Source organism: Quercus robur, chromosome 4 (assembly GCF_932294415.1).
Source record: "Quercus robur chromosome 4, dhQueRobu3.1, whole genome shotgun sequence".
NCBI classification, from domain to species: Eukaryota; Viridiplantae; Streptophyta; class Magnoliopsida; order Fagales; family Fagaceae; genus Quercus; species Quercus robur.
The window spans coordinates 71,335,915-71,361,399 of NC_065537.1; the positions used below are offsets into that span (position 1 = coordinate 71,335,915).

The following is a 25,485-nucleotide window of genomic DNA, read 5'->3' on the forward strand; positions in this document are numbered from 1 at the left end:
TACATTTTAAAAGCATAGATTTCACTTTTTAAGGCCTGAATCAACATTTTGGCACACTAATCAAGGTCAGAAAAAATTGGTATCAACAGCTATCACTAATAGAATACCCTTTATCCAACCATGGGTGGAGCAAACATGGGAGTGTTTTTGCACAACTATAGGAGTCACTAACACAGACCTAGTAGAACCTTTACTCAAACATGGGTGGAGCTGATATGAGAGTCTTTCTCATTCTACTTGATGGGATCAACTAACAAAAATTTGTCCTTAAACCATCGACTTTGGATACCATATTTTAGGGAGAAAACACCTTGGAGAGACTCCAATTAAGGGGACATTATAACATATAAGGACGCCACCTAACCAAGAATTTTAAGCCAATGAGTTTGGTCCAATTATACTATATTAAGCACTCCTTCTCATTAGTATCTAAAGAGGGATTTCACTACTCAACTAACAACACTTCTCACACATGAAAATTCCAACATAAGTTATTGTAACAATGAATTTTGAAACCAAAAAGACTAAAGTGAAGGTTCAAATAAACGTCTAGTAACCTTTTATAATTTTTTTTAGCAATTTTCCTGTTCAAATCTTGCACAACTTAATAGAGAGAGAGAGAGAGAGAGAGATCATCTATATTCTCCATTGAATCATAGTTTTCCCTGAAAATTCTCAATTTCCTTAGTCTTTCACTAGAATCCTTCTCATGATAATCTTGAGGATGAAATTTCATAAATAAGAGGTGCTAGTGATGAAGGTGGAGTGGAAGCTCTTCTAGAACTTCATTCATCTGCCCACTATCATTAAATAAAGGGGGAATGATATTTTTCTTCTTTTTGGGTGCTCCAATTTCATATGCATTCTTCATCAATTCCACATCCCAACTAATTTCTGATACTTGATATTCACAACTTATAGCCCTTAGAGCTTGGATCATACCAATAAACATATACTTCTCACTATGGTTATCTAGCTTGGACCTTTCTTTATCCGGTACATGCACATATGCAATACTCCCAAAAAAATGTAAGTGAGAAATTGTAGGATTCTTTCAACTCCATGCTTGCTATATGGGGTTCTCTCTCGTATAATCCTTATGTGAGACAATAGTTGGACAAATAGACTGCATGAGTAGGTTCATCCCAAACTTCTTTGGACATTCTCATGCTCTTTAACATTCTTTTGGTCATGTTACCACTATCTACCATACATGTTGGGATTTGAGTAACACCTTCATTCAGATATTCCAATTATCCAAAAAAAAAAAAAAATGTAACCCATGAAAATAATAATAACACCATCTAGTTGGAGAATGTTATTCTCACCACGAATCAACTTGCTCTAATACCATATTTTTGAAGTTGGTGGGCCATTACATAATCACATTCCCAAAAACTGATACACCACATATAATGGAAGAGACACACACTCCAAAGCATACCAAGGAAGATAAAATGATTGGAGAAGAGGATGAGAACTCTTGGTTTGGAATTGAGGAAAGCATGAGCATATATACTATAACATGCAATCTAAACTTCCACCATATTAAATTACATAATTTCAAAGTTTACTACTCCATAGAATAACTCTTTATTTTCATTAATGAATCGGAGAGTTTCATATCACATATGGCTTGTAGGTACATTTGGTGTGACATGAAGGGAAGAAAAAAATAATTCTCCTCTTCTTATTTTTCCCTCTTTCTCCTTACTTAGGGATGGAAGGGAATTTTTTCCTTCCAAAATTTGCTATAGAGCTTGCCCTTAATAAATCTTCTTCTTTAATTCTTCTTATGGGAATGGTTCCTTCTGGGCACCTTCCAACCGAGTGCCATAGTTGAGTAATTTCGGGCTTGGAGTTTGAAGAGGCGCCGTTGCTCTCATCAAATGAAAACCCTTTTGGGTAAGAACTTGGTCTCATCTATGGCATTTAGCATAAATACCAACTCAAACCCAGCCCATAACATGCATACAATAAGTATCAAATTATTCGTGATACCAAATGAAATTTAGTTAATTAAACTAGTATAGTCACCTGAATTGTGTGATTCTTTAACAAAGGATGATCCAAAGCTGGCTGTTTGTTGATAGGTACGCAGTCGATTATATCTCCATCCGGGCTCTGTATCAAATAAATTTTCTCGTCACACACAAATAGATATCAGACTAAATTCTCAATGTTGTAACAAAATTACATTGCTATTGTACATTGGAGTCATGAAGCACCACAACCCACAAAAGTGAATGATTCTTTTAAGACTAAAGCTGAAAATACCATACAAAACACAAACATATTAGATGTGAAGTGATTAATAACCTGAAAGGATATAACTGCAGGCTTGTTAAGGCGCTTCAATTGTTCCTGAATCTCCTGTTTGATGGTGTCAGTGTTTCTATCTCCAGCTAATGACATTGGTATGAGAAAGAACAAGCACCAGGTCATCTTTACTACCCCCGACCACCTCCTCCCACTTCCACAAGGCAGTGCCATGAGTGACTAGCTAATACTCGAAGCAAGTGTTGAGTTTGTAGTGTATAGAGATGTAATAGCTAGCTTCAGACGTCCCCTTTGCAATACTTAAACGTGCATCTGTTCATCCTCTTTAAACTGTTCCACATGCTATTTATCAATATAAATACACACAAAAAATCTTCTATAATAAGGATCACCCTATTTTTGGCCATGTCTAAATGAGGCTTTAATTTAGCAGTTTTACTTTAATTTTTTTAGCTTTAAGTACAAACTTCCTGCTAAATTTCCTATTGACTATTGCCATCCTTTTGTTTCTATGTCATTTTACAGGATTGGTCAAAATTTAAGGGAAATAATTCGTCCTCTTTGAACTGTTCCACAAGCTAAAACTTTGGGAAGTTTGTTGTTTTAAGTTTTGCTTTTTAAAAATAAATAAATAAATAAATAACTTAAAATTAGACAATTTGAGATAAATGAGAAATTTAGTAATGATTTAATTTTTGGGTAGTATCTCAAAAATTTTGGTGTTGTAAGACTAATGTGCTAATTTTGAGGTAGAAATTGTGAGAGAATCTCATTTTTTTCAATTTGAAGGAGAGATAAGAATTGCCTAATTGAAATTTCCTTATATGTCTTTAAATTTATTTTAGGAGTAGTTTTAAGTTTTTCTACATGAGGAGTACTTGTACTCATGGTTTTAAAAACCGGTACAGTGAAAGAACCAAAAAAGGGATTGGTTATCAGTTTTCTGCTCGAACCAGAGTCCGACCAATGCTCAAACTGATGATATCATAAATAATTTAATTAATAATTTTTAAAATTATATAAATAAATAATAATTTTTTAATATACTAAAACTAACAAACTAATAGTAGTAATAAATATATTTACTTAAAAAACATATAAGTATATAATATCTTTTTAAAGAATTTAACATAATAACATTACAAAATAATCATCCTTAACATAATAAACTTTCAACAAAACCAAATAAATAAGTTCATTACATCCAAATAGCAAATAAGTTTCAAACAAAGAACTAAATAAATAAGTTCATTACAATGATTACGTCCAAATTGCAAATAAGTTTCAAATAAAGAACTAAATAATTCCACAAATAAATAATACTCATCAACACAACATAATGCTCTTAAAACTATAAATAAAGAACAAAATATTTCCACAAATTAATTCATCAACACAACATACACAAATAATACTCTTGTAAACAATAATTCACAAACAATAATGCTCTGTAAATCGACAACATACACAACATAAATCCACTGAACTATACACAAAATCACAAATAAATAATCACAACATACACAACATAAATCCACCAGTGTATACACAAAAAAAATAAAAATAAAAATAAAAAATAAAAATTGCACAGGGAGGAACACATGGCTCAGGCAAAGGAGGCTGTTAACTTTCTTAAGAAATTTTCAAATGTGGTCTTTTATGGTGACATGAATTGGAATGAAAAATTAGGACAGTTTCCTTTATCTGATGGATGGATTGATGCCTGGGCAGATTTAAGGCCCAGTGAAAATGGATGGAACATATGATACTGTGTCCAATCCAATGTTGTCTTGTAACCGGCCTTTGCAAAAGCGGCTAGATAGATTTACTTGCAATCTGTGTGATTTCAAATTAAGTGCAATGGACATGATAGGAATGGATGTTGCTTGTATTCACTTTAAAAGTTCTATAAACATTTCTTTTACACAAAATCACAAATAAATAATTAACAAACAATACCAGAGAGATTCAATACCAGTGTTTACTTACCCGATGAAGCCGAGAGAGAGAGAGAGAGAGAGAGGGTGAGGGAAAGTGTGAGTCTGTGAGACTGAGAGGGAAGAGATGTTTTAAGGTTGGAGTTTTTAGGTTGGGAAAAATTTTCAAAAACGACGTAGTTTTGTTTTGGCTAAAATCCAAAATTGACATTCTAAGTTTTAACTTTTGTCATTTCAATTCTCTAAGTTTTATTTTTGTCATTTCAATCATCTAAGTTTCAAATTTTCTTAATTAAGTATTCTGTTAGGCTTCTGTTAACTCTTTCCATTTACTAACCAAAACAACATTATTTTGGTTAATGAATTGGCAAATTGCTAATAATAGATAATAAAATATATATACCACTAGTGAACTAAAAAAAAAAAAAACCCTACCTATTATTGTGAAAAATTATTATGTGTGTAATTGTACTCCTAATTGCCTAATTTATTGTATACCCCCTACACATGCGGCATACTCTCTAACTAGATTTTTTAAGATTCTATATCATGGTAATTTCACACATATCATATGTAGCCTTAGAAATTGATGAATATAATAGTACGTATATCTTTTGAGCAATATTAGGAATATTATAAATTTTAATATATTGGATTTAGAAACCAACGTGTTTACATTTAAACACAATATAACTGTTTCTAAAAAAAAAACACACAGAGAACAATAATAATGATAATAATTTTATTTAATATGTTGTTGATGCGAGTGCAATACTATTCATTGTCATGTTAATTTTTAAGGTTTTGGTAGTAAAATTTGTTGCAATGGCGTATTAATGATTTTGCTATCATAGGACTAGGACAAACTGGATCATACTGGCATACACTTAAAATGGATTAGACAATCAGGTAACGACAGTGCGACACTTATCAAAATTTCTCTAATGCTTAAGTCAGGTGGTCTTGTTTTCAATGTATGAGATAATAAAGTGGCTTAATGAGGGGATGCTGACTCATATTACGTACTCTACAATTGTCCTAATCAACTTTTTTTTTTTTGAGAATAATTGTCCTAATCAACTGGTCTAACTATATAGTATGTTCATCATTTAGTAAACGTGGGGTTATCATAAACTTTGGATTCCTTAAACATAGTGACACTTTACCTTAATTGTTAAGTTTGGTCAAATGGAGTTGATTTATGATTTGTCTGTGTCGGCCAGTGGAAATAATTTTCAGCTAGTTTGTGTTAACTAGCAAATGCAAGAGAATTTCAAAAATAAATTGTCAGAGTTGCACTAACAAGTTTTAGGAGACTTGGACATGTAAAAGCACAAATTAAGCCCCAGATTTGTTCTTCATTGCAAAAATGATCAGGGGATATTTGCTTGTGAAAAACTTTCAAGGGTGTGAGTGGCAGAATCTCAAAAGATTTGAACCCTATATCAATCTAATTGTTAATTTAAGATTAATTTGAATATCATGGTGATTGTATATAGTTCAGGCATATCTCTAACACTTTTCTAAAAGGAGGCCTTAGTTGTGTATTTCTACTATTTTCCTTAATAAGTACGTCCTAAATACTAGGTGCATGTTTTAGCAAACCAGTTTCTCCATTAAGGGTCTGTTTGGATAAAACTTATTTTGCTAAAATTGAAAACTGAAAACTGAAAACACTGTAGTAAAATAATTTTTAAATGTGTGAATAGAATCGTGGAACCCATTTTTAATGAAAAAATTGTTAAAAAATAAGATTTGTGGGTTCCGTAACTGAAAAGTTGCTGAAAAATTGTGTAAAAGGTACTGAAAAATTAATTAAAATAATTTTTAAACGCTAAAAAGTTGATTAAAGTGCTGCCAAGTTGTTGAGGTGTGCAATAAGTTTGGTACCAAAGTCAACAATCACGGTATAGCTAAGAAAGAAAAAAAAATGGCTGAAACGCGCAACAATGTAAACGCAAACGTAAATAATTTGTATCCAAACTAACACTAAGGATCCGTTTGAATTGAACTTATTGTTGCTGAAACTGAAAATTGAAAACACTGTAGCAAAATAATTTTTAAATATGTGAATAGTACCATGGGACCCATTTTTAATATTTTTTAATGCATGAACAGTGTGCTACAGTGATGAACAGTGTGTGAACAATGATTTTTGTCCCCTGCACAGTGAACCCATGTGATGTTACTGTTCACGCACAGGGGAAAAAAAAATCTGAAAACGCAAACTGAAAAAACACAAACGCCCACCCCAAACACTCACTAAATCCCTATAAATTCTACCTCCATATAATATGCAATACAATTTAATTTATGCATTTCTTGCAAGGAGTTTACACGAACTTTTCTACAACATCTTTACAAACCATTGAGGTAGCAAGTTTATGTTGGTTCACACTTGGCCCAATACACCATTTTTTTTTACTTGCTAATAACTACTCGCTACATCAGCAATTTGTAAAAAAAACTTAAGGCTCTAGCATTCATCCTTGTAAAGACCAAAAAAATATTTATAGATCTAAAATCTAAAACAAAATATAAAAGCCCAAAAAATTAGCACAACAACAAAATTACCAATAGTAAATCTAAAACAAATTAAGCCCAATTAACCAATTTTACCTAAAACTAACCCAACTCATTAAAAAAATTTAAATAAAATTATTTTGTTCTTACCCATAGCAACATCAAAGTCACACACACCAAAAAAAAAATTAAAAATTAAAAAAATTCCTCAATCGGCTAAGTAATAGTAGAGCTAGAGGTTAAAGCCGCCACACATAACTAATAACAATAAAAAAGTGAAAAGTGAAAAAATGTTGTGAGAGGAGGGTGGGTGAATTGCACCTAGGGCATTGCACACTGGATCCTAATCCAACAAAGTTGGTCTAATAATTTTAATACAATATTTTTCACAATTTTTAATTTTTATACAACTTTTGTCAAGTATTTGTGTTTAGCTATTTTACCACCTCAAACACTAAAAATAGCCTAATATCAATGGTGCCTAAGCGAAATTTGTTTGGCAACTTGCTACAGTGAAATTCCAAGACTAGTAGTTCACTGTAGCAAGAAGGGATAAAAATATATATAATATTTTATGCATTTTTTTTGCGTTATGGGGTAGAAAGGAAGGGAGAAAGAAATTAATAAAAAAATGAACAGTATTTGGCTGATGGAAAAAATAAAAGAATTGATGTAGAGTGTATTGTGAAATTGTGTATTAAAATAGATAAAATAGTTTTTGAGGTGTTACATGCTAAAAATTTAGCTCCATCAATGTGATGTTGTAACATCTCTAAAATTTGCAAAGTTTAGTAGCTGATAAATGAATAATTCTTAGGTACTTCCTGAACATGGAGAATGGTGCTCCCTCTTCTTACATTTATGGCAGAGCCGCTCATTAAATTCATAATGGGGTCCATCATAAATGTGAGATGAGGGAGTACCATTTCACTATTTTCCAGGAGTACCTAAGAATATTCCGGGATAATATTCTTATTGATCTGGAGGCCTTAATTGATGTACCTCTACACCATTAGATTCATAAAATGGGTCCTTCATTTCAAAACCAGTGGACAGAATCCTCTTAACAAAAACCAAGGGAGCTTAATCAACTTTGAGGCTTGTTTTCTCACATTTGTTTCGCAGGCTTTTCGATATTAACCCTAGATGCTCATGAGCTGCTTTTCTAGCTCTTACCCTCATATCATTCATCAACACAACCGGTTCCTTCTATAACTCAACAGAAGCTAAGTATTTAGCTTGTTGATTGCTCTGTTTTGCCGTGCAAATTGACGGGTATAGCCACATGAAAATCAAGGTGGATACTGGATAGGCAATTAGATCAGTGTGGAAGGTTTCATTACCTAACAAGAATAGCTACTGACACACCAAATTTACATGCGAATTGAAGTATTTCTGAACGTGTTCTAATTCCAAGAAGCTTGGCTCCAAACAAAAGTAACTCAGCTACAACATCACTCATGTTCTTCCTCGCTCGGAAAAGCAATTTCAGTTCTAAAATCAAGCACTCTTGAATTCCAGCAAAGGTGCTTTTACAAAGTTATGAACATGTCATCCAGTGTGGACCTTTATGAGTTTTTTTTTTTTTTTTTTTTTTTTTTTTTTTTTTTTCACTTGAACATCTCCACAACAGTATGTTATAACTGTACACATAATCATATGTTTGACACATTGTTTCCCATATCATACTCTAGAACTGCATATAAAATACACTGTAATATAGTCCATACATCCACACCAAAAAGAGGGCAAAATAAAACCATAGTTTGAAACGAGATCTTTTATTATGGGATAAGACTTGGAAAAACTGGAGAGAATGACATATTTCATGCTCAAACAGTAACTAAAAAAATTGAGGAAAAGAAAAAGGCAACTAAATTAGAGGAATGACACATAGTTCCTCGTACCGCATAAGGTGCTATTGATTACTAGAAGTCTATAACAATAATTAGTAGCTTCAACAAGAAACTGTGCTAGCTAAGAGACTACATGTCTGGTGATTTCATCATGGAGAAGAATGTTGTTTCGCTTAAGTTCACAGTGAACAATTGGTATTTGGCAACTATGATAATACACTAGCAACACCAATGATGATATTCGATCTCTGAAGAGGATTCATGTTATCTATTCTAGGAATTGGATGCAAACAGTCAACCACTGCTAGTTCATATTAACCACAAAATCATAGACTAAAGCCTTGAACTCGTTACCTTGATAACCATCTCCCAAACTTCTTGCAAGTATTTTTACAAGATTTCAGTGTCCAGTGTTTATCAAATTCTCATACTCTGGATTGAAACTCTTGGAAGCCGAAGCTACACGGTATGGAAGGTTGAGCACCTTGTTGGCCATTTGCAACAATATTTCTTTATTAACATTTCCTTTACACACAAACCTAAAGCTACCCACGCCAATTAAATTAGTAGAAGAGAACCCATCAGTGGCTTTTAACATAGTTTGATAAGATAAATTCAAGAGCCCATTTCCTAAATCACTTGAAACAGGTTATTTTCCTTTCTTTCTTAACCAACAAAAAAAAATAGAAATGATAGTACACAAGTTACTACAAGAAGCCAAAAGTTTAAAGGTCTTAAACTTCAAGTTAGAGGTGAACCTCCTTTTCTTGAATTTTCTGTTTCTGCATTTAGGAAGCTGAAACTCAGACATACCCCTGCAGTGCTCATTGTTTTCTATCACCAAAAAAGCACTCGTGATCCTGAAAAGATACTAGTAGTATGACACAACTGCACTACAGGGAGTAATGGTACCTTGCATGAAGTTCCCTAGCATGGATTCTGTATGATACAACTGCCAGGACTTGCTTGAATTTCACCAAATACAATAAATCTTGTGGCACAAATATTTTCATAACTGCTGAGATGACATGTTGTAATTAGTGCATAACAAAGTGGTGTAAGTGATTGATCCGTTAAAAAGTGACGTTGTAATCACAACTTACCATCTTAACAAGTTCAGAATATATGTATAAAAAGAAAAATGGCATGTCCCTCACATTGCTCTTTTAGAAATACTTAAGGAACAAGAGGTAATGTGCAGTTAAGTCTAGAACAACTGGCAAGGAAAACAAGAGCAATGAAATGTGGAATGTATAGAAATGAATCTTGACACACTAAATTGAGTTTGATGGGAAAACTCCTTTAACATAACCAGTCAAATGGATCATGCTCCATATTTCGTACTCATTTTAAAAATTCAAGTCACATGGCATAAATAATGACATTATTATTGATAACAATCAAAATACATGTAGCTCCTTGACAATACTATTTCTAGAACATACAATAATTTAAATATGATGGACATTGCAACACTAACACCAATGATACACAGGAATTTTGTGACTACAACACAAGAAAATTTAGAAAAGAAAAAATTGTAATGATGACCAAGTATCGCTGGTACTGGATTAGAGAGTCAATATTGCAGTGAGATTTCTTTTTCTTTTTTTTCCAGCTACATAGTTTTACCGATCAGCTTTGGAGCACAAGGTTTTCACTCTCTGGGGCGGGCTAGCCAAAGGGAACTAAGAGCACGAAGCCTGGAGAAATAGTCATGTATCGCAAGGAGGGCACGAGCTGACTGTCGTGTTGTCAGTATACGGTGCATTTGTTGCAGCGTTTGTTGCCGGAGATTATCAGCCTGGTTTTATTAACCAACACAAAAGAAAAGAAAAAATGATAATAGATAAGGTTAATGTAGAAAAGAAATGACATTGGGAAAAATTCCTACAACATTATTTCTTCCTTTTTTTCTGTTTTTTGATAATTTGGTACTAGCCTTATAACAATGACAATGAATCCCAAATTTTACCAAATATATTAGAGAAGTCACCAAGCTTTCATATGAATAAGCCATAAATTATTATTTACAAAACTCAAAAAACTTCTAATTGTTCCAATTTTTAACATTTCCAAATTTTATGGTGAAGAATTTTACAACAAATTTAATTTTTTCTAGTCCATGAAAGCCAAATTGTAATATAAAAGGCATCTTACAAGATTAGATCACAAGTTATGCAGTAGTTAAGAAGGGGCAGAAGCAAAAAGAAGAGAAAATACCTGGCGTATAAACCCCTCAAGGGTCCCTAGCTTACCCATAGCCATGGCCATTTGACCCATGTAGTTCGCCACATTCCCAGATGAACTTGAGGAACCGAGAGTGCCACTAGACAGTGTCTCAGCCAGGGACTGTTGCAATGCTTCCATCCCTTGAGACAATGCATCTTCCGCTTGTTGGGAGGACTGTTGCAAATTATTAATGCCCACCAGTTGCTGCTCTGTCAAAGGCTCCAATTGATTTACAAGAAGCTGCAACCAAAATCATTCATTTCACTTGTATTAGGTGGAAGAACTAAGAAATGGTTTGGGATGTCAGACACAACAATAAGCCATGTGAATTAAGCTATTGAGAAATACTGTTAAGAATAGACTAACAAAAATACAATCATCCATATACAAGTACAAATATAATTATCAACTTCTTGATTGATATGAACTTACTGATAAACTATAGATTGTTGATTGTCAATTTATGGAAAAACAAACCAACAAGTATATGAGAATATAGAAAAGCTTAGAAAAGAATCAGTGAACATAGATGAAGCAACCAAGCACAGCACCAGTAATGAAATGCAATGCATTTTGCACCCAAATATGTTGGTGTTGGAATCAAACCTTTAATTGAAATAATTACTTGATCTCTCTAGAGTTTTGGTTAAAGATTGGTTCTTATGGAAATTCTAATACAAACTTCACATCAGAATCTAAGATCATGCAAAACAAATGAACAGGTAACTATGCAAACTCTAAAAAGTCCACATTGACTCAGAAGAGGATAATCTAATCATGGACTAGTAAGTTATATTAGATTAAGAACAACAATATCAAAAAAGACAGGCGAAAAAAAATAATAAAAAAAAGAGACATTTTGGGTTTGAATCTGAAAAATAGCATAACTACCAACAAAAACAATTGAGTTGTTTGGAATAACTCCAATTAGTGAGGGGGCCCATGAAAAAACACAAAATGTAAAAGCTAATTAGGATTTAGTAAAACATATGTTAAAATCAGTAAAACATCCTGTCGAAGTTTCAAAATACAACTGCTTATCAGAACCAAGCAGCTGGTTCACAGTTTAGCCATTTAACCAATGAAAGAAAAAATATAGAAAGATCAAAACTACTTACTAATAAAAATAAATATAAAAAAAAACCATAATTTATAAATTGCAGGAATAGTTTATTGATCACTGTACTGCTAATATAACTCATAGCAAAACCTGCATAGAGTGCTAATTGTTGATGGCAATACCTTAAATGACTAATCTGGTCAGGGTTTCACAATCATCATACCCTCTGCTTATTAGCAAAAAAGAAAGAGAAAGTCTCTTATGGAGAGTACACCAAAGATGATACAGTCCAGATCTTAAGTTTAAGCTATCAGGGCTAGCCAACAGTCCTAATAGCACTGCTTTTATGGGCCTAACAATGCTTAAGAGCTTAAAATATAGGATTTAAAAACCTGACTTAAATAATGGACCATACCAAAGATGAATACATGCAAGACCAAAAAGCTCAAGCCATTATGAGGGTTTTCACGCCTACAAATGACTCTAGCATCATTTTTTCTTTTATTCGGTAAAAGGCACAACCCTAACACTATGTTTGGTTGGGTGAAAAGGGAGAGGAAATGTAATTCTCCATTGTTTGGTTGGAGTGAAAAAGGGAGAGGGAATAAAATGGGGCAGATTGAGTTTTTCACCCTTGCCCACCATTTATTTTCCTTCCAAATTGGGGAGAAAAGAGGAGAGAAAAAGGTCATGAGAAGGAAGTAAAAAATTACCCATACTTTACCACCCTTCTACTTTTAATAATAAGTACATAATAGTAATTTATTCTTTATCCTCCAACTTTTTGTCCTCTACCAAATATGCATTGTACAAAACACAAATATATTGTATTTTTCCACTTTTCTATTCTTCCGATTTTCCATTCTCTCAACCAACCAAAGCCCCAAAGCCTTAATAAGGCAGTAATCTGTCGGCAATCCTAAGCCGAACCCCAAGAAATGCATAAGTATAATTAGATGTACTGCATAAAACTGGCACAAATTGGTTCTACATCTAATAGACTCACTTGTTGAAGTTAGAGGACTAGAAATGAAAATAATTTAAGGCCATTCCTTTTTCAGTGTGACATAACTGTTATAGTTTATTTAACGACTTCACCCAATTCCACTAAATCTTCAACAACTACCCCTAACCCATGGAGACCATCAAAACATCAAAATGAACTCACCTTCAAGAGCTCAGATGAGCGGAAACCACCAAGCCACAAGAAACACCTCTCAGCTGGCGTTTTCCACATACCAGACAACAAATGGAAAACATCAGCCTTGGCTGCGACACCCTTCAACCTAAAAAGGTCATCATAATGAGCCAAGATACTATCAACAATAATACGTAGCTCTGTATCACTTGCATGAGAATTGACTGCTGATCTCAGTTCATTAACTTGTCGATTTTGCTCTTCCAGCCACCGTGCATATTCTACATCAAATGCCATGGCCCCTGCAAAAGGACACAGTTAACAAGATAATCTAACTCTTGTGATGAAATTTAACTAAGAGAAAGAGGATCAAATTGGAAGACAGTTAACTACATCATAGTCTCTGCCTGCCCACATGCACAGACATATTTGCATTTACAATTCATTTTTTACACTGCAAAGGTGGCAATAATAAAATTTTCCAAAGAAAGCTTTGCATTAATGATCAGCTAAGAATGAATTTTATTTAGCTAATAGATATTACTGAATTCAGAGGGGGGTTTATGAAAAAGTATTAAAAATACATACACACAAACACACACATACATACATACATACATATATATATATATATATATCAGGAGTCCAATTCACCTCCCCTCCCCCTCAACTCCCTCCTCCATGCTAATGACCTAAACTATTTCCAATGCCATCAAAATCAACCTTACACTCAATTAAATTGTGGTAACGCAACAAGCAGCATCACCACAACTACACTGAACACCACTGCTACCTCTGCATATCCAGCAATTGCCTAAAGTACACCTCCCCTTCATTGCACATATGCATCAAATGTGGTACACTAAAAGCTAACAACTAAAAAAATCCTGCATGTGTGAGAGCTTTCACACATGAGAGAGAGAGTGTGTGTGCGTAAATGATGCACGTTAACACTAAACAGAGTATAATGGACAATGTAGAGATATAAAATAGATATAAACTTCTCTTGATTAAGAAAATGGATAAATTTTACAAACTCCAATGAAAAAAGCTTTGCAATCATCCCACACATTTTGAAATATAGTTCGATTTTATCATTACCATTTGAAGCATTGGTGCATTCACATAATACATGACTTAAATTACCGATTCTTCCAAAAGCTTAAGCTATTAAAAAAATGGTAAATTTAATCACTTAACCGTAATACTAAGAACATGATTTAACAACAGTTGTCCAATGTACATATAAGACACAAGTCATTTGCGTATGCCATCCCAAATTTTCATTTTTTTTATACAAGACACCTACGACCCTGAATTTGTTATTCCAATAAACTTGTCATAATAATCCAATACTGATCCCTCAATAATCATGAAGCAGTCTCTTTAGTTCCAGAAAAATAAAATAAAATTGAACCACACTGAAGTAGGAGCAATAATTAAGTTGAAGGAAGGATACCATTTCCACTCATTGAATGGGCTTGGTCTCCTGAGCTTGATATAAAGATTCCCTACAGGAGACAAAATGAAGAAGTAAGTTTTTTCTTTTTTAAGGGGGGGGTGGGAGAAGGGTGTGGTAAGATGAACTTAAGACCTACCAGAACTCCAACCTACCCTTTATCAACTAAGCCAAAGGCCAAAGGCTAAAGATTTTTTAAAATAAATAAGGAAATATGCAAGCTATGCACACCTAACAAGGACATCAATTACCAAAAATGAAGCAGAACTAGGCAATCTAATTATGAAGAATTAACCAAAACTAACCTGCTGTCTTGCTCGTTGAAGCTCCTGCTCTAGTTGGGTCAGCTTCAAACGACTACTCTCCAGCTGTTGGACATATGCCTACACCAGAATCAATGCAAGTAAATAAAGGGAATTATTGAAACTAGGGATGCGTGCAACTATAAATGCTCCATGGCCAAAAGATAACCAAGGAGCGTGCTTTTTTTGGAAACAGGGGTTACAATTATTAAAAACCTGCAAGGATGTGACACATAAGTACTACTTCCAAATTTCATGTAACGATAGATTACTTGGCAAAATCCCTCCGAGGTACTTAAAAAGATTGATAACCAATAATATCTATTTTCACAGCATTTCTTTTAAATTGATGGGCCAATTAGTGATGATCTAGCAGCTGAGATTAAAACAAACTAAAAAAATGATTGGTGAACAGGGCTGCAGCCAAGACAAACATAGTCCTTAATAAAATCCAGGAAACAGCAACAGCATCTAACCCTGAAGAAAGCCAAGGAAACAAGCAGAAAAATGCTTAAGCCCCAGATGATAGGAAACTAACTGCAGCAGGCCCCAGGAGCTCAGTCTAGAGAGGGCCATAAATTGAGACCCCAAAAAGCCATGATCTGTGCCAAGTTTGTCACATAAGTATAAAAACCAAGTGGCGTCCCCACCAAAGCAAGGAACGTATTCCCTTCAGACAAGGAACCCTTGAGACAAAATGTACCAAAGAAAAGAGATATTTTCTCATTGGGACAATAATGGAAAAGGCCCACAAGAAATAAACAATCTGTACACCTATAAAGCTAGGGCCACGTTCATTAAAGGGGAGTAATCTGTAAATTGAGTTTTGTTCAGTGTAAATACTTTCTTGGCAAAAAAGAAGGTCTGCCTCATTTCCTGAGGATTTTTGTTACAATTAATAGGAAACCTAGAAACATCAAGTTGAAAGAAGAGTAGGGAACCCATTCTCTCTAGCAACTAGCATATCCCATGCTAGAGTAGGGAAACTTCAAATTGGCTTCCCCATAAGCACCTCACCACTACTATATTTATTGTCTCTTCCCTTTGCAAGTGTGTCTGTGTGTGCGCGTGAGAGAGAGAGAGAGAGAGATGTAACATTTTATCATCCATATCTGAAAATACAAATTAAAAATAGAGCCTTAATAGCAAAGCTTTCCCTAGAAGACAACGAGCTCGCATTTGGTTGGGCCAGGGTTAGGTCAAGCTTGGTACATTTAGTTCAGATTACACTAAGCTCAGCTTATGTATGCTATCATTTTAGTAGACTAGTACCAAATAAAAGAAAGGAGCTTGAATTCCTATTAAATTTAAATCCCTCTAAAAAACTGAGGAACAGTTTGATTCTTATATGAAGAAGAAAATTCACAAAGCTGTAAATAAACTTGGTCTTGATAATTCTTAAACTAATGAAATTACATGCTGGCAATTAAATGCCAAAAAAATAAAAACAGTAACTGTGTTTTATAGTTGTTTTCACAACTAACACACACAAATAAGAAAAAAAAAAGGGAAAATTTTGAAAGAACAATAATTGGATAAACCAATGCAGCAAGATATAAGCCCATACTTTTTTCCTCAATCGGCTTTTTCTTGCAGCCTCCCGATTTTGAGCAAGCCTGCGGAGAGTCTGTAAAGTGAAATCAAGCAAAAGATCATGAATTCCCTCTTGAAAGTGCATATATAATCCACGTAAATATTTTAATACATATAACCTTCTGATCTGATTTATCCTTTGATCTGTCACTGGAATCGGAAGCCACATTAGCAATAGATTGACTTCTATCAAACTGCACAATTGAGAGCCTAAATGTCAGAATGCCAGCAATGATGATTAACATTCTCCAAATTTTCAAACAAGTAGGGGGCAAAAAAAACTTCTATTCAAGAAAAAAGAGCACAAATAAGTATCTAAATTGGGAACCTTAGACTTGTGCTACATAATTCTAGATATTTGGTATTATCTAATTATGAGTCCAAATATGCAGAATGGAGAAAATAACATGTTAAATATATGCGAAGGGCTTCGAAGCCCATTGGCATGTCCGGCTCTCTCCATTAGGTAAGAGCCTGGGTGCAAAACAAGGGATTTCATCCCCTACTTAACAAAAAATTTTATAAAAAAATAAAAATAAAAATTATAATTTACATAATTAAAAGGTAGGAAATAATATTTCAAGAGTGGGGGTAAACAAAGCATTACCCTCTGATTCTTATCATCTGTCTCCACATCTGTAGAGATATCAGTCCTTGGACTAGCATCAGCCATGGCAGACTCTTCCCAGTTCTCAATATTACCACTTGATACAGAAACCAGATTTGATGGATGACCCTTTTCTAATGGCAATCTCTGACGCTCCACTCGGAAGGTAGATGGATTTATATCAAGTGAAGTTGGTGACTGTTTTGCCAAAAGAAAAACATATAAATAGAAGAAAATAATAGATGTAAGGCTAGAATAGTTCACCTACAACTTAAATTAAGAAAGTTTAGTACTTTAGAGGAATTCACCTTATCAGAAGTGTAAATATGAAGGGGATCAGAAGAAACTGCTTGACCACTAACTTTTGTAGAACTAAACACAGTATCTGCATCAAGTCATACAAATTTCCTTCTCAAAAAAAGTGAGGGAGAGAAGAAAAGAGATAGATTTTCAATATGTTTATTCTTAACTGCAGTACAAGAAAGTTATGGGTGTTACTGGAATATTATTAAAGGTCATACTCATATTAACCCAACCCTATATAAGGTGCTACCAGTATTATCCTGGAGTCTCTTGTTCAAATTAAAGGTAATAAATATAATTGATTGGACTTGGTTCCATCATTCCATCCTGCATATCAAAGCCACTGATTGATGTGGTCTCTTTAGATATGATATCTCCAGTTGTATTTGACCATTTTTTTTATTTAAGTTATTCTCCATAAAGTACATATTTTGCATTGAATCAAGGACTGATGCAGTTTATGTTAAAATCTTTCTTTCTTGATTTCTATATGTTAAACAGAGTTTGAGTGTCCATGTGACAATAAATGTTTCTTTATAGTCTTTCATTTAAAGTTCCATTCAAGAAAAAGCAACAATCATCATTATACACAGCTTTTCCTATGTTTCTCTTGCATAACAAAAGTTAATGGTACGGTGCATGTACTCTAATGGCTTGAATTGCTTAAATAGACAGAATCTCCATGTATTTGATTATTACTCATAAGTCATGATTTTCTTACATCATATATCAATCTGAAAGAGATACATAGTTTTTATTAACCCCTTTTTTCTTGCAAATTACATGCTATACTTTTACTTTGACATACTTTCTCCATTATACACCAGATGCAGAATAGTTCTTATGCTCCTACAGAATGAAACAATACAAAACAACTTAAGACTGTTTGCCCTTGAATTAATCAATGTGAGTTCCATTACTGAATACTTACTTCCACTCACGTTAACCGCATCCTCTAAGCGAAATCCAACTGCTTGATCAAACACCCCGAAATCAGAAATGCGAAAAGAATGGGTTGTATTTCCCTCTGTGCAACTGAAAACAGTACTCCCATCAATTTATAGCCACCCAAAATGTTACGCCCAAGAACAATAAACTAATGTCATATTGGATGCTTTTTTTTTTTTTGGGGGGGGGGGGGGGGGGGCCCTTTTTCAAGCACCTAACTGTGCTCTTAGATGAGTGTAGTCCCCTCATCCCACACACACCAACGGAGGAATCCCTTGGAAGTTGCTCAAAGATGTAGGCTAGAGGTTTTGAACCTAGGACCTCATGGATCTCATAAGGCCTTCAGAACCACTAGGCAAACCCCATACTATACTCAACAAAAGAACTATAGAGTTACAAATTGGATATATCCTTTTGATTTGAACTTCAAAAAAGAAAATATTGTGGAAGAAAAGCAATGATTTTTTTATTGGTAAAATATATAATAAAAGCACAAATTGGTCAGTTAAAGCCCTAGAATGTTACACAAAGTATTTGTTTTTTATATTGCAGAGAAGTGATTGCTAACACCAGAAATAAAACATGCAAGTTTATTTGACGGGTCATGAAATATAATCATGATCATTGCCATTAGATGAGGTTCCAGTCATGCCATGCTAGGGTCAACCCAAGGGAAGCGTAAGAGTAAACTTCCAGCCCTAGCCACCTAAACCCTTTATACATAGCTCACCGTCTTATGTAATGAACACCAGGACCAATATATGGTCAAATTACCTCCAAAGTGATGGAAAAAACAGATTACAATCTGGAAGCCCAGCCTAAAAAACTTATTGTGAACAGGAAATGGAACAAATTGGAATATAAAAGAATGCTCTATTGAAGATCTAAAATGAAGCTTTTTCAAGCAATATGGAAGAATAACAGATTCAGGGTAGGGACATAGGAAACTTTCTGCAAAATGTTTAATCAGTATCAGAAATGCATTGAAATTATTTATCAATAGTTTTGCCACTAAAAACATGCTCTATAGATTTTTTTTTTTATATCTGATTCAATTACTTATCAAATAAAAAATGTATAAACCAGAAAGAATGAGAATAATAGGAAACACATTTCTCATGAACGTTATAAACATTTACTATGGCATTTTTTTTTTTTTTTTTGTGATAAATTTGCTTCTATTCAATTTGTACTAGCTAAAATCTCAGGAACATTTTCAGGTGTTAACTTTTTTTTTTTTTTTTTTTTTTTTGATAAGCATTTTCAGGTGTTAACTAATGCCACACATAAGAAACCAAGATTGTTTCCAACCACTGACTAAAACTATTAATATTTTTTTTACTGGAGCTACCTGGATTCTACAAACTAGTAGAAACTAAAATCATATTTATTTATTCAAAAAAATAAATCATATTTTTGTAAATATAAACACATTAAAAGAAATCACCAAGGGGTGCATTTGAAAGCCAAGTACACAATAAGTAAACTGAGGAGAAACACTTTGGATAAAGAAAAAGGAAAACAATAGAATTTATAAAAACCGCTTGGAAGAAAAGTATTTCATCTATGCTATAAAGCATTACATCTGTCCCTTCATTTTTCAGCTTGAGAATAGATATGTCCGCAACAGCAATTCTGGTTGAATCCTTTTTCATACCCTAACCAACCCTTCAAAAAATGTATATATTCAGCGAACATGTAACACACATCATTGGCCAAAAACCGAACATAAGAGTTTCCAAAAAGTATATAACTTCTAATTACATCATTTCTATTTAAGGATGTATACATAAAGCTTTCTAATTCACAAACACACACATCCAGTTTGACTTCTGACAGGACTATGAAATGAAGTACAGCATAAAAAACGAAAAAGAAAAGATACTCATAAGACATACACTGCATTGGAAACAGCTAACTGAGAATCGAAGCTCGGCATCACGCTTGCTCCCGTCTCATCTTCTGCACCAGCCCTAACTGTTCTACTTCTCATACATCACCATCTTCATCAGCTCTTTAGTCCACCCCTTTCAGACAAAGAACAAACCCCAAAACCCTTAACCTAAAGCAACCTGCAAAACTGAAAATACAAAGAACAATTTTCAAAACCACCAAAATTCAATCCAGGAGTTAAAACCAACACAGTTAACCAACAACTACAGAAACACTCTAAGATCACTTGCATAGGTCAGTGGTCACCAAACCAACAGCTCAATACAGAAGATACCCATTTGGGGCCTCAAAAACACCCAAGTTTAAAGCAAACCCAACAATACCCAGAAACAAAACTTAACAAAATTTAAACAGAAAAATCCCAAATTTACAGTAGCAATTGGAAGTCAAATGCACATAATTGAAGTCACAAAAACACAAACTTTGGCACAAACCCAATGGTACCCAGAAGCCCAAACTCACCAAAATCCACAACTAAAGAAACTCTTTTCAAGTCAAACTTCCCTATGCTGACTTGTCCTAGACTAATCTCACTCCAACCCAACAACCCCAGATGCCCAATTAGCTTAAAAAATAAAAATAAAAAGATACCCTTTAATTCCAAGCTTGAGAAAAATCAAAATCACCAACTCTAAGTTACACAGTAAATTTAGTAAGGAAAATGATTTTGTGCAAGTATTACTACAAAGTTTGAGCTCAAACCCACCTGGGATTTCAACGGATAGAGCTGAATAATGAAGATGATGATGATGATGATGATGGTGATGATGGTAAGACTGTGTATTAACTGTGAGAGAGAGAGAGAGAGAGGTACGTTTGGATAATTCCAATCTCTAGACGTCTTCTTCTGTGGAAATCTTCCACTTTCCAATGACCAATGAATTTTTTATGTTCTTTTTTAATAATCTGTAGTGCTTTGACATGAATTGTTTTTTTCTTCTCTTTTTTTTTTTTTCTTTTTTTTTTTTTTTTGGTTTTTACAATTATTTTAACTAAGTTTTCTTCGCTGTTAATAGTGTCAGAGACACTGACACAGTAACAATACAGCCAATCTCTCAGCTTACAGCTTACTAACAGTGTGGAGTTCTGTTCCTCTGGAGTTAGTGTACAAACAGTTGATGATGCTGTTCTCTCAACGTTTGCCACGTCAGCATGTGATCATCAATCACTCGTGTGCCTTGGTTGGCTCTCCTCTCCTCCTCCTAGAGGATCTCATTGGTCATGGGATGGAAATGGAAGGACCTTACCCTTTTCGGTATTTTTCAATAAAAACTTTTGGGTTGAAGTTCTCCTTCTTCCAATTTAACAAACAAAAAAATTTTAAGTTTCAATTGGTTACCTTAAGCTAATTTTTTGTGAATTTTATGGGTTTGATTTTAAAAGACTTAGGTTGGGTTAGGTCCGGAGTAAGAAACACATTTACTCATGCAATTCAACTCAAACCCAATATATAATTGACTCAAAAAAATAACCTCACAATGTATAATAATTTGAAAAATTATGTGTATTTTTTAGATCTAGAGGCTTAATTTTATTAATTTGATTTTTAAAATTTTGGTTTTGATGACTTAAAATCTCAAACCTAATTTTGTATGAATTGTAATCTACTTGTAAATAATGAGTTTTAAATAGTGGAATAAAAATCCAATTTTTATTAGGTCTAACAAATGATTCCTATCTAATGACCCAACCAAATGAACTAACAATGACAAGATGTTCTTGTCCTATGTGGATATATATATATATATATATATGATATTTTCTGTTTTAGAAGTATATGATTAAATGATTAAATTTATCATATCATAATAGCTTAAACTTTTGGGATAATCGATAATTTAACATTTTGTATATGCCCTAGTATCATCTACAAGACATTTGCCCCTCTCTCTCTCTCTCTCTCTCTCTCTCTCTCTCATATGCTTACTTTAATTAGTGCTAACAGAAACTCATTAAGAACGGAAAAATTACTCTACTTACCCTATCTTAACATGCCTTACTCTTGCTTCAAACAGGGGACATATGCATCCATAATCTTATCCCACTTCACCCTACCACCATTGACAACCTTATAACCAACTCAATTCGTGCATGTTGGGTTATATTGCCTTTTAGGTTGACATGGGTTGAATTTAGTTGGATTAGGGGTTCCTCAACTTGATGAAGTCAAGTTATTATTATTATAATTTTTAATTAGGAAAAAAAAAATGCTAAGATTGAAAAATATGTCAAACTCAACCAAACGTATGCTCTTGCCCTAATTACCCAGTTTAATAAACAAAACATTTTGAGAGCATTTGGATTGGGCTGAAAGTGGCTGAAAGTTTTGTTGCGTTTTCAAGCTTTTTTTTTTTCTTTGTTTCTTTTTTTTGGTTCCAGCCGCACTGACCAAGTCAACCGTGAACAATGCATTCGTGCACTGTTCACGGACCCACAAATCCCACTTTTCAGCAACTTTTTCATTAAAAATGGGTCCCACGATACTATTCACACATTTAAAAATTATTTTGCTACAATGTTTTCAGTTTCAGTTTTCAGTTTTAGCAAAAATAAGCTCAATCCAAACGGACCCTTTGTGTCAAACTCATATAATTAAAATCAATAATGTCTTTCTATAACTAGTCCAATCATCTTGCATACTAAACTTTCTAAATTAGGGATGGAAATGGAGTGAGGCAAGGTAGGGCCGAAGGATTCAATCTTCACCCATCTCTGCCTTACCATGCTAAACTTTACTTTATGTTAATCTACCACACCTTGCCCCACACCTATTACAATTTTTTTTTTTTTATATATAAAACATGTTTCATTAATATAAATATATTTGAAATTACAACTAAATTTATTACATCAAATTAAGTTAATTTTTAATAAGGACTGAATAATATTATTCAAATTGTTTAATAAGATAATATCACAATAAAACAATAAAATAAAAATCTTAATATTCATGCATTTAAATACTTACTAATAAAAAATAAGTTTCTAACATTAATAGAGCAAGACAAGGCTAAAAAGCCTAAACCCATTAACAAGATGCGGGGGAAAAATCTTGTCTTATCCCCATTCCACTGTCTTTACAGAGCGGAGTAGGGTGGGACTGGTCAAGGTGGGGTAGGGAAAAATTGTCATCCGTATTCTAAATTAATACTTCAATAATACATATGTGTGTGTGTGTGTGTGTGGGGTATATGATAGTTACATATTTTATATGGCATGAAAGAAACATAAATGAAAAAAGATAAATTATGTATATAAGGTTATTACAGATTTGAAAGACAAAATTTGGAGTTAAAAAACTACTATTTATGCAATAATTTTTCTTTAGTTATATCTTGATTTAGTAACATAGTTTGATATTATCTTAGGTATAGGGTCCGTTTGGATTGAGCTTATTTTTGCTGAAAATGAAAACTGAAACTGAAAACACTGTAGCAAAATAAATTTTAAATGTGTGAATAGTATTGTGGGACCCATTTTTAATGAAAAAGCTGTTAAAAAGTGAAATTTGTGAGTCCGTGAACAGTGCACGAGTGCACTGTTCACGGTTGACTTGGTCAAATAGTGCGGCTGGGAAAAAAAAAAAATTAGAAAATGCTGCCCAGGATTCAGCGGAAAACGCTGAATCCAAACAGGCACATAATCTCATAAGATGTTGTCAAAGTTAACTAATTTAGAATATTAATTAAGTATTTATTATATTTACTATATCGTTCTTAAAATGTGTATTATACTTGTAGGGGCAAGGGCCCAAAATAGTATATTGAGCCTTGGGCCTTGTCCGAGGACATTGATAGGTCCAAGGAGGAGCAAATAGTTATTAAACGTTTCCAATTAAAGTCTCAAAGAGGGGGAACAAGTGAGAGATTGTCCAAGGAGGAACTCCTCCTCGGATATGATGAATATAATTCACAATATGTACTCCATTAGTTAGCGTAATCCTCCAAGAAACTCCAATAATAGAGACATGCCTCTCGAACATACGAGAAGAAAAGAAATCTAAAAATATCTAAAGGAAAGCTGCACCACCGCATTAAATGCATTGCAGCTACTTTTCTAATCGCATTTATGTGAAAAAGACCTCTGAACAACGCTATTTTGGCTACCACAACTCACAGAAAATTTGAGAGGGTGTCTGATAGGACAGATGCTCAAGTAAGGGTTTGAATGATCAACAGGTGGAGGGTGAAGATGATCCAAATGAGGATATATAAGATGAAAGATTCTTCATGGAGAGGAGATCGAAAAAAAAGGAGAAAGAGAATACTGTAGCAATCCAAATTACCTTTGTATTCAACTGTGATCAATATATATAATTGTGATCTCCTCGTACTGAAAGTTCATTTATATCAATACTTCTTATTCGTGCTTGATTGTCATTTAATTCAAGACTAGCTGTTGTTCAACTCATTAGAGCCTAGTTCTTGGACCCATTCTCTACAAATTTATTGTATTGGGCTTATTGGGCCGAGATCTTATACATTTTGGGTTTGGGCTACAAATCGGGACCCTACAATACTTTCAATAAATATACACACAAATATATATATAGATTTTTTTTTTTGAGAAAAATATATAAAAATTATTTATCTAACTATATATCGCAATTAAAAATAGTTGAACTTAAGATTTTTATACATGTGTGCTGCACATATATTTTTCCTCATTTAGTAACATACTTATATATATATATATATTGTTATAATTTTATAGTTATAATAAAGGAGAGAAGTTTTGAATAATGAGGTGTCAACCAATTGACCTATAATGCTCTTTGCTACTTTTACATGCCTTAGGTATAATCTTATAAGACGTTGTCTACCTTTTTTTTTATACCATTCTATATTCCACCAATCACTACGTGCCATATTTTGATTTTACTTTCCTTGCAAAATAACTAAAGTTTACCTTTTTTTTGTGTATTGCTCTATGTTCCTCCAATCACTACGTGCCATGTTTTGATTTTATTTTCCTTATAAAATAACTGAATTTTAAAATGGAAAGTAATCATATATATGATAAGTAGTGATTGACGGAACATAAAGTGGTGCACAAAAGGTGGTACAGAGGATTTGCATTTGTCAAAGCCAACTAATTAAGGATATTAATTAAGAATTTTTTTTTTAGAATACTAAATATTTTTAACACACACACGGGGAGAGAAGAGAGGGGAGAAAGTCTTAAAGAAACTTATAGTTGTGTATATCCAAAAGGGCCTAACTTTTGAATATACAGTACAAGTTTTAAACCTCTTTAACTCACTCATTTTCCAATGTGGGATTAACCTACTCTTA

The 25,485-nt window shown here is 33.5% G+C and overlaps 2 protein-coding genes across 5 annotated transcripts; both read right to left on the minus strand.

Annotated features, from left to right (window-relative positions):
* Nucleotides 1-1,577: 1,577 nt before the first annotated feature.
* On the minus strand, nt 1,578-2,882 carry LOC126724537 (uncharacterized). The gene is made up of 3 exons (XM_050429035.1): nt 2,320-2,882; nt 2,038-2,124; nt 1,578-1,923 (listed from the first exon to the last, which is right to left on the minus strand). Exons 1-3 carry the CDS (start codon nt 2,491-2,493, stop codon nt 1,711-1,713), a joined length of 474 nt encoding a protein of 157 aa, XP_050284992.1. The 5' UTR covers nt 2,494-2,882; the 3' UTR covers nt 1,578-1,710.
* Nucleotides 2,883-9,963: 7,081 nt separating this feature from the next.
* Nucleotides 9,964-21,065, minus strand: LOC126723568 (transcription factor TGA6). Of its 4 annotated transcripts, none has more exons than XM_050427126.1 (12): nt 20,898-21,065; nt 20,137-20,318; nt 18,222-18,325; nt 17,296-17,372; nt 16,988-17,185; nt 16,500-16,574; nt 16,355-16,414; nt 14,791-14,868; nt 14,486-14,537; nt 13,057-13,328; nt 10,820-11,068; nt 9,964-10,400 (listed from the first exon to the last, which is right to left on the minus strand). In XM_050427126.1, exons 2-12 carry the CDS (start codon nt 20,229-20,231, stop codon nt 10,254-10,256), a joined length of 1,407 nt encoding a protein of 468 aa, XP_050283083.1. In that variant the 5' UTR covers nt 20,232-20,318; nt 20,898-21,065; the 3' UTR covers nt 9,964-10,253. The 4 variants fall into 4 exon arrangements, with proteins under 4 accessions (XP_050283083.1, XP_050283084.1, XP_050283086.1 ...); XM_050427127.1 differs by lacking the exon at nt 20,898-21,065 and adding an exon at nt 20,783-20,804; XM_050427129.1 differs by lacking the exon at nt 20,898-21,065 and adding an exon at nt 19,822-19,896 and having other exon boundaries at nt 20,137-20,285.
* Between the last annotated feature and the right edge of the window lie 4,420 nt (nt 21,066-25,485).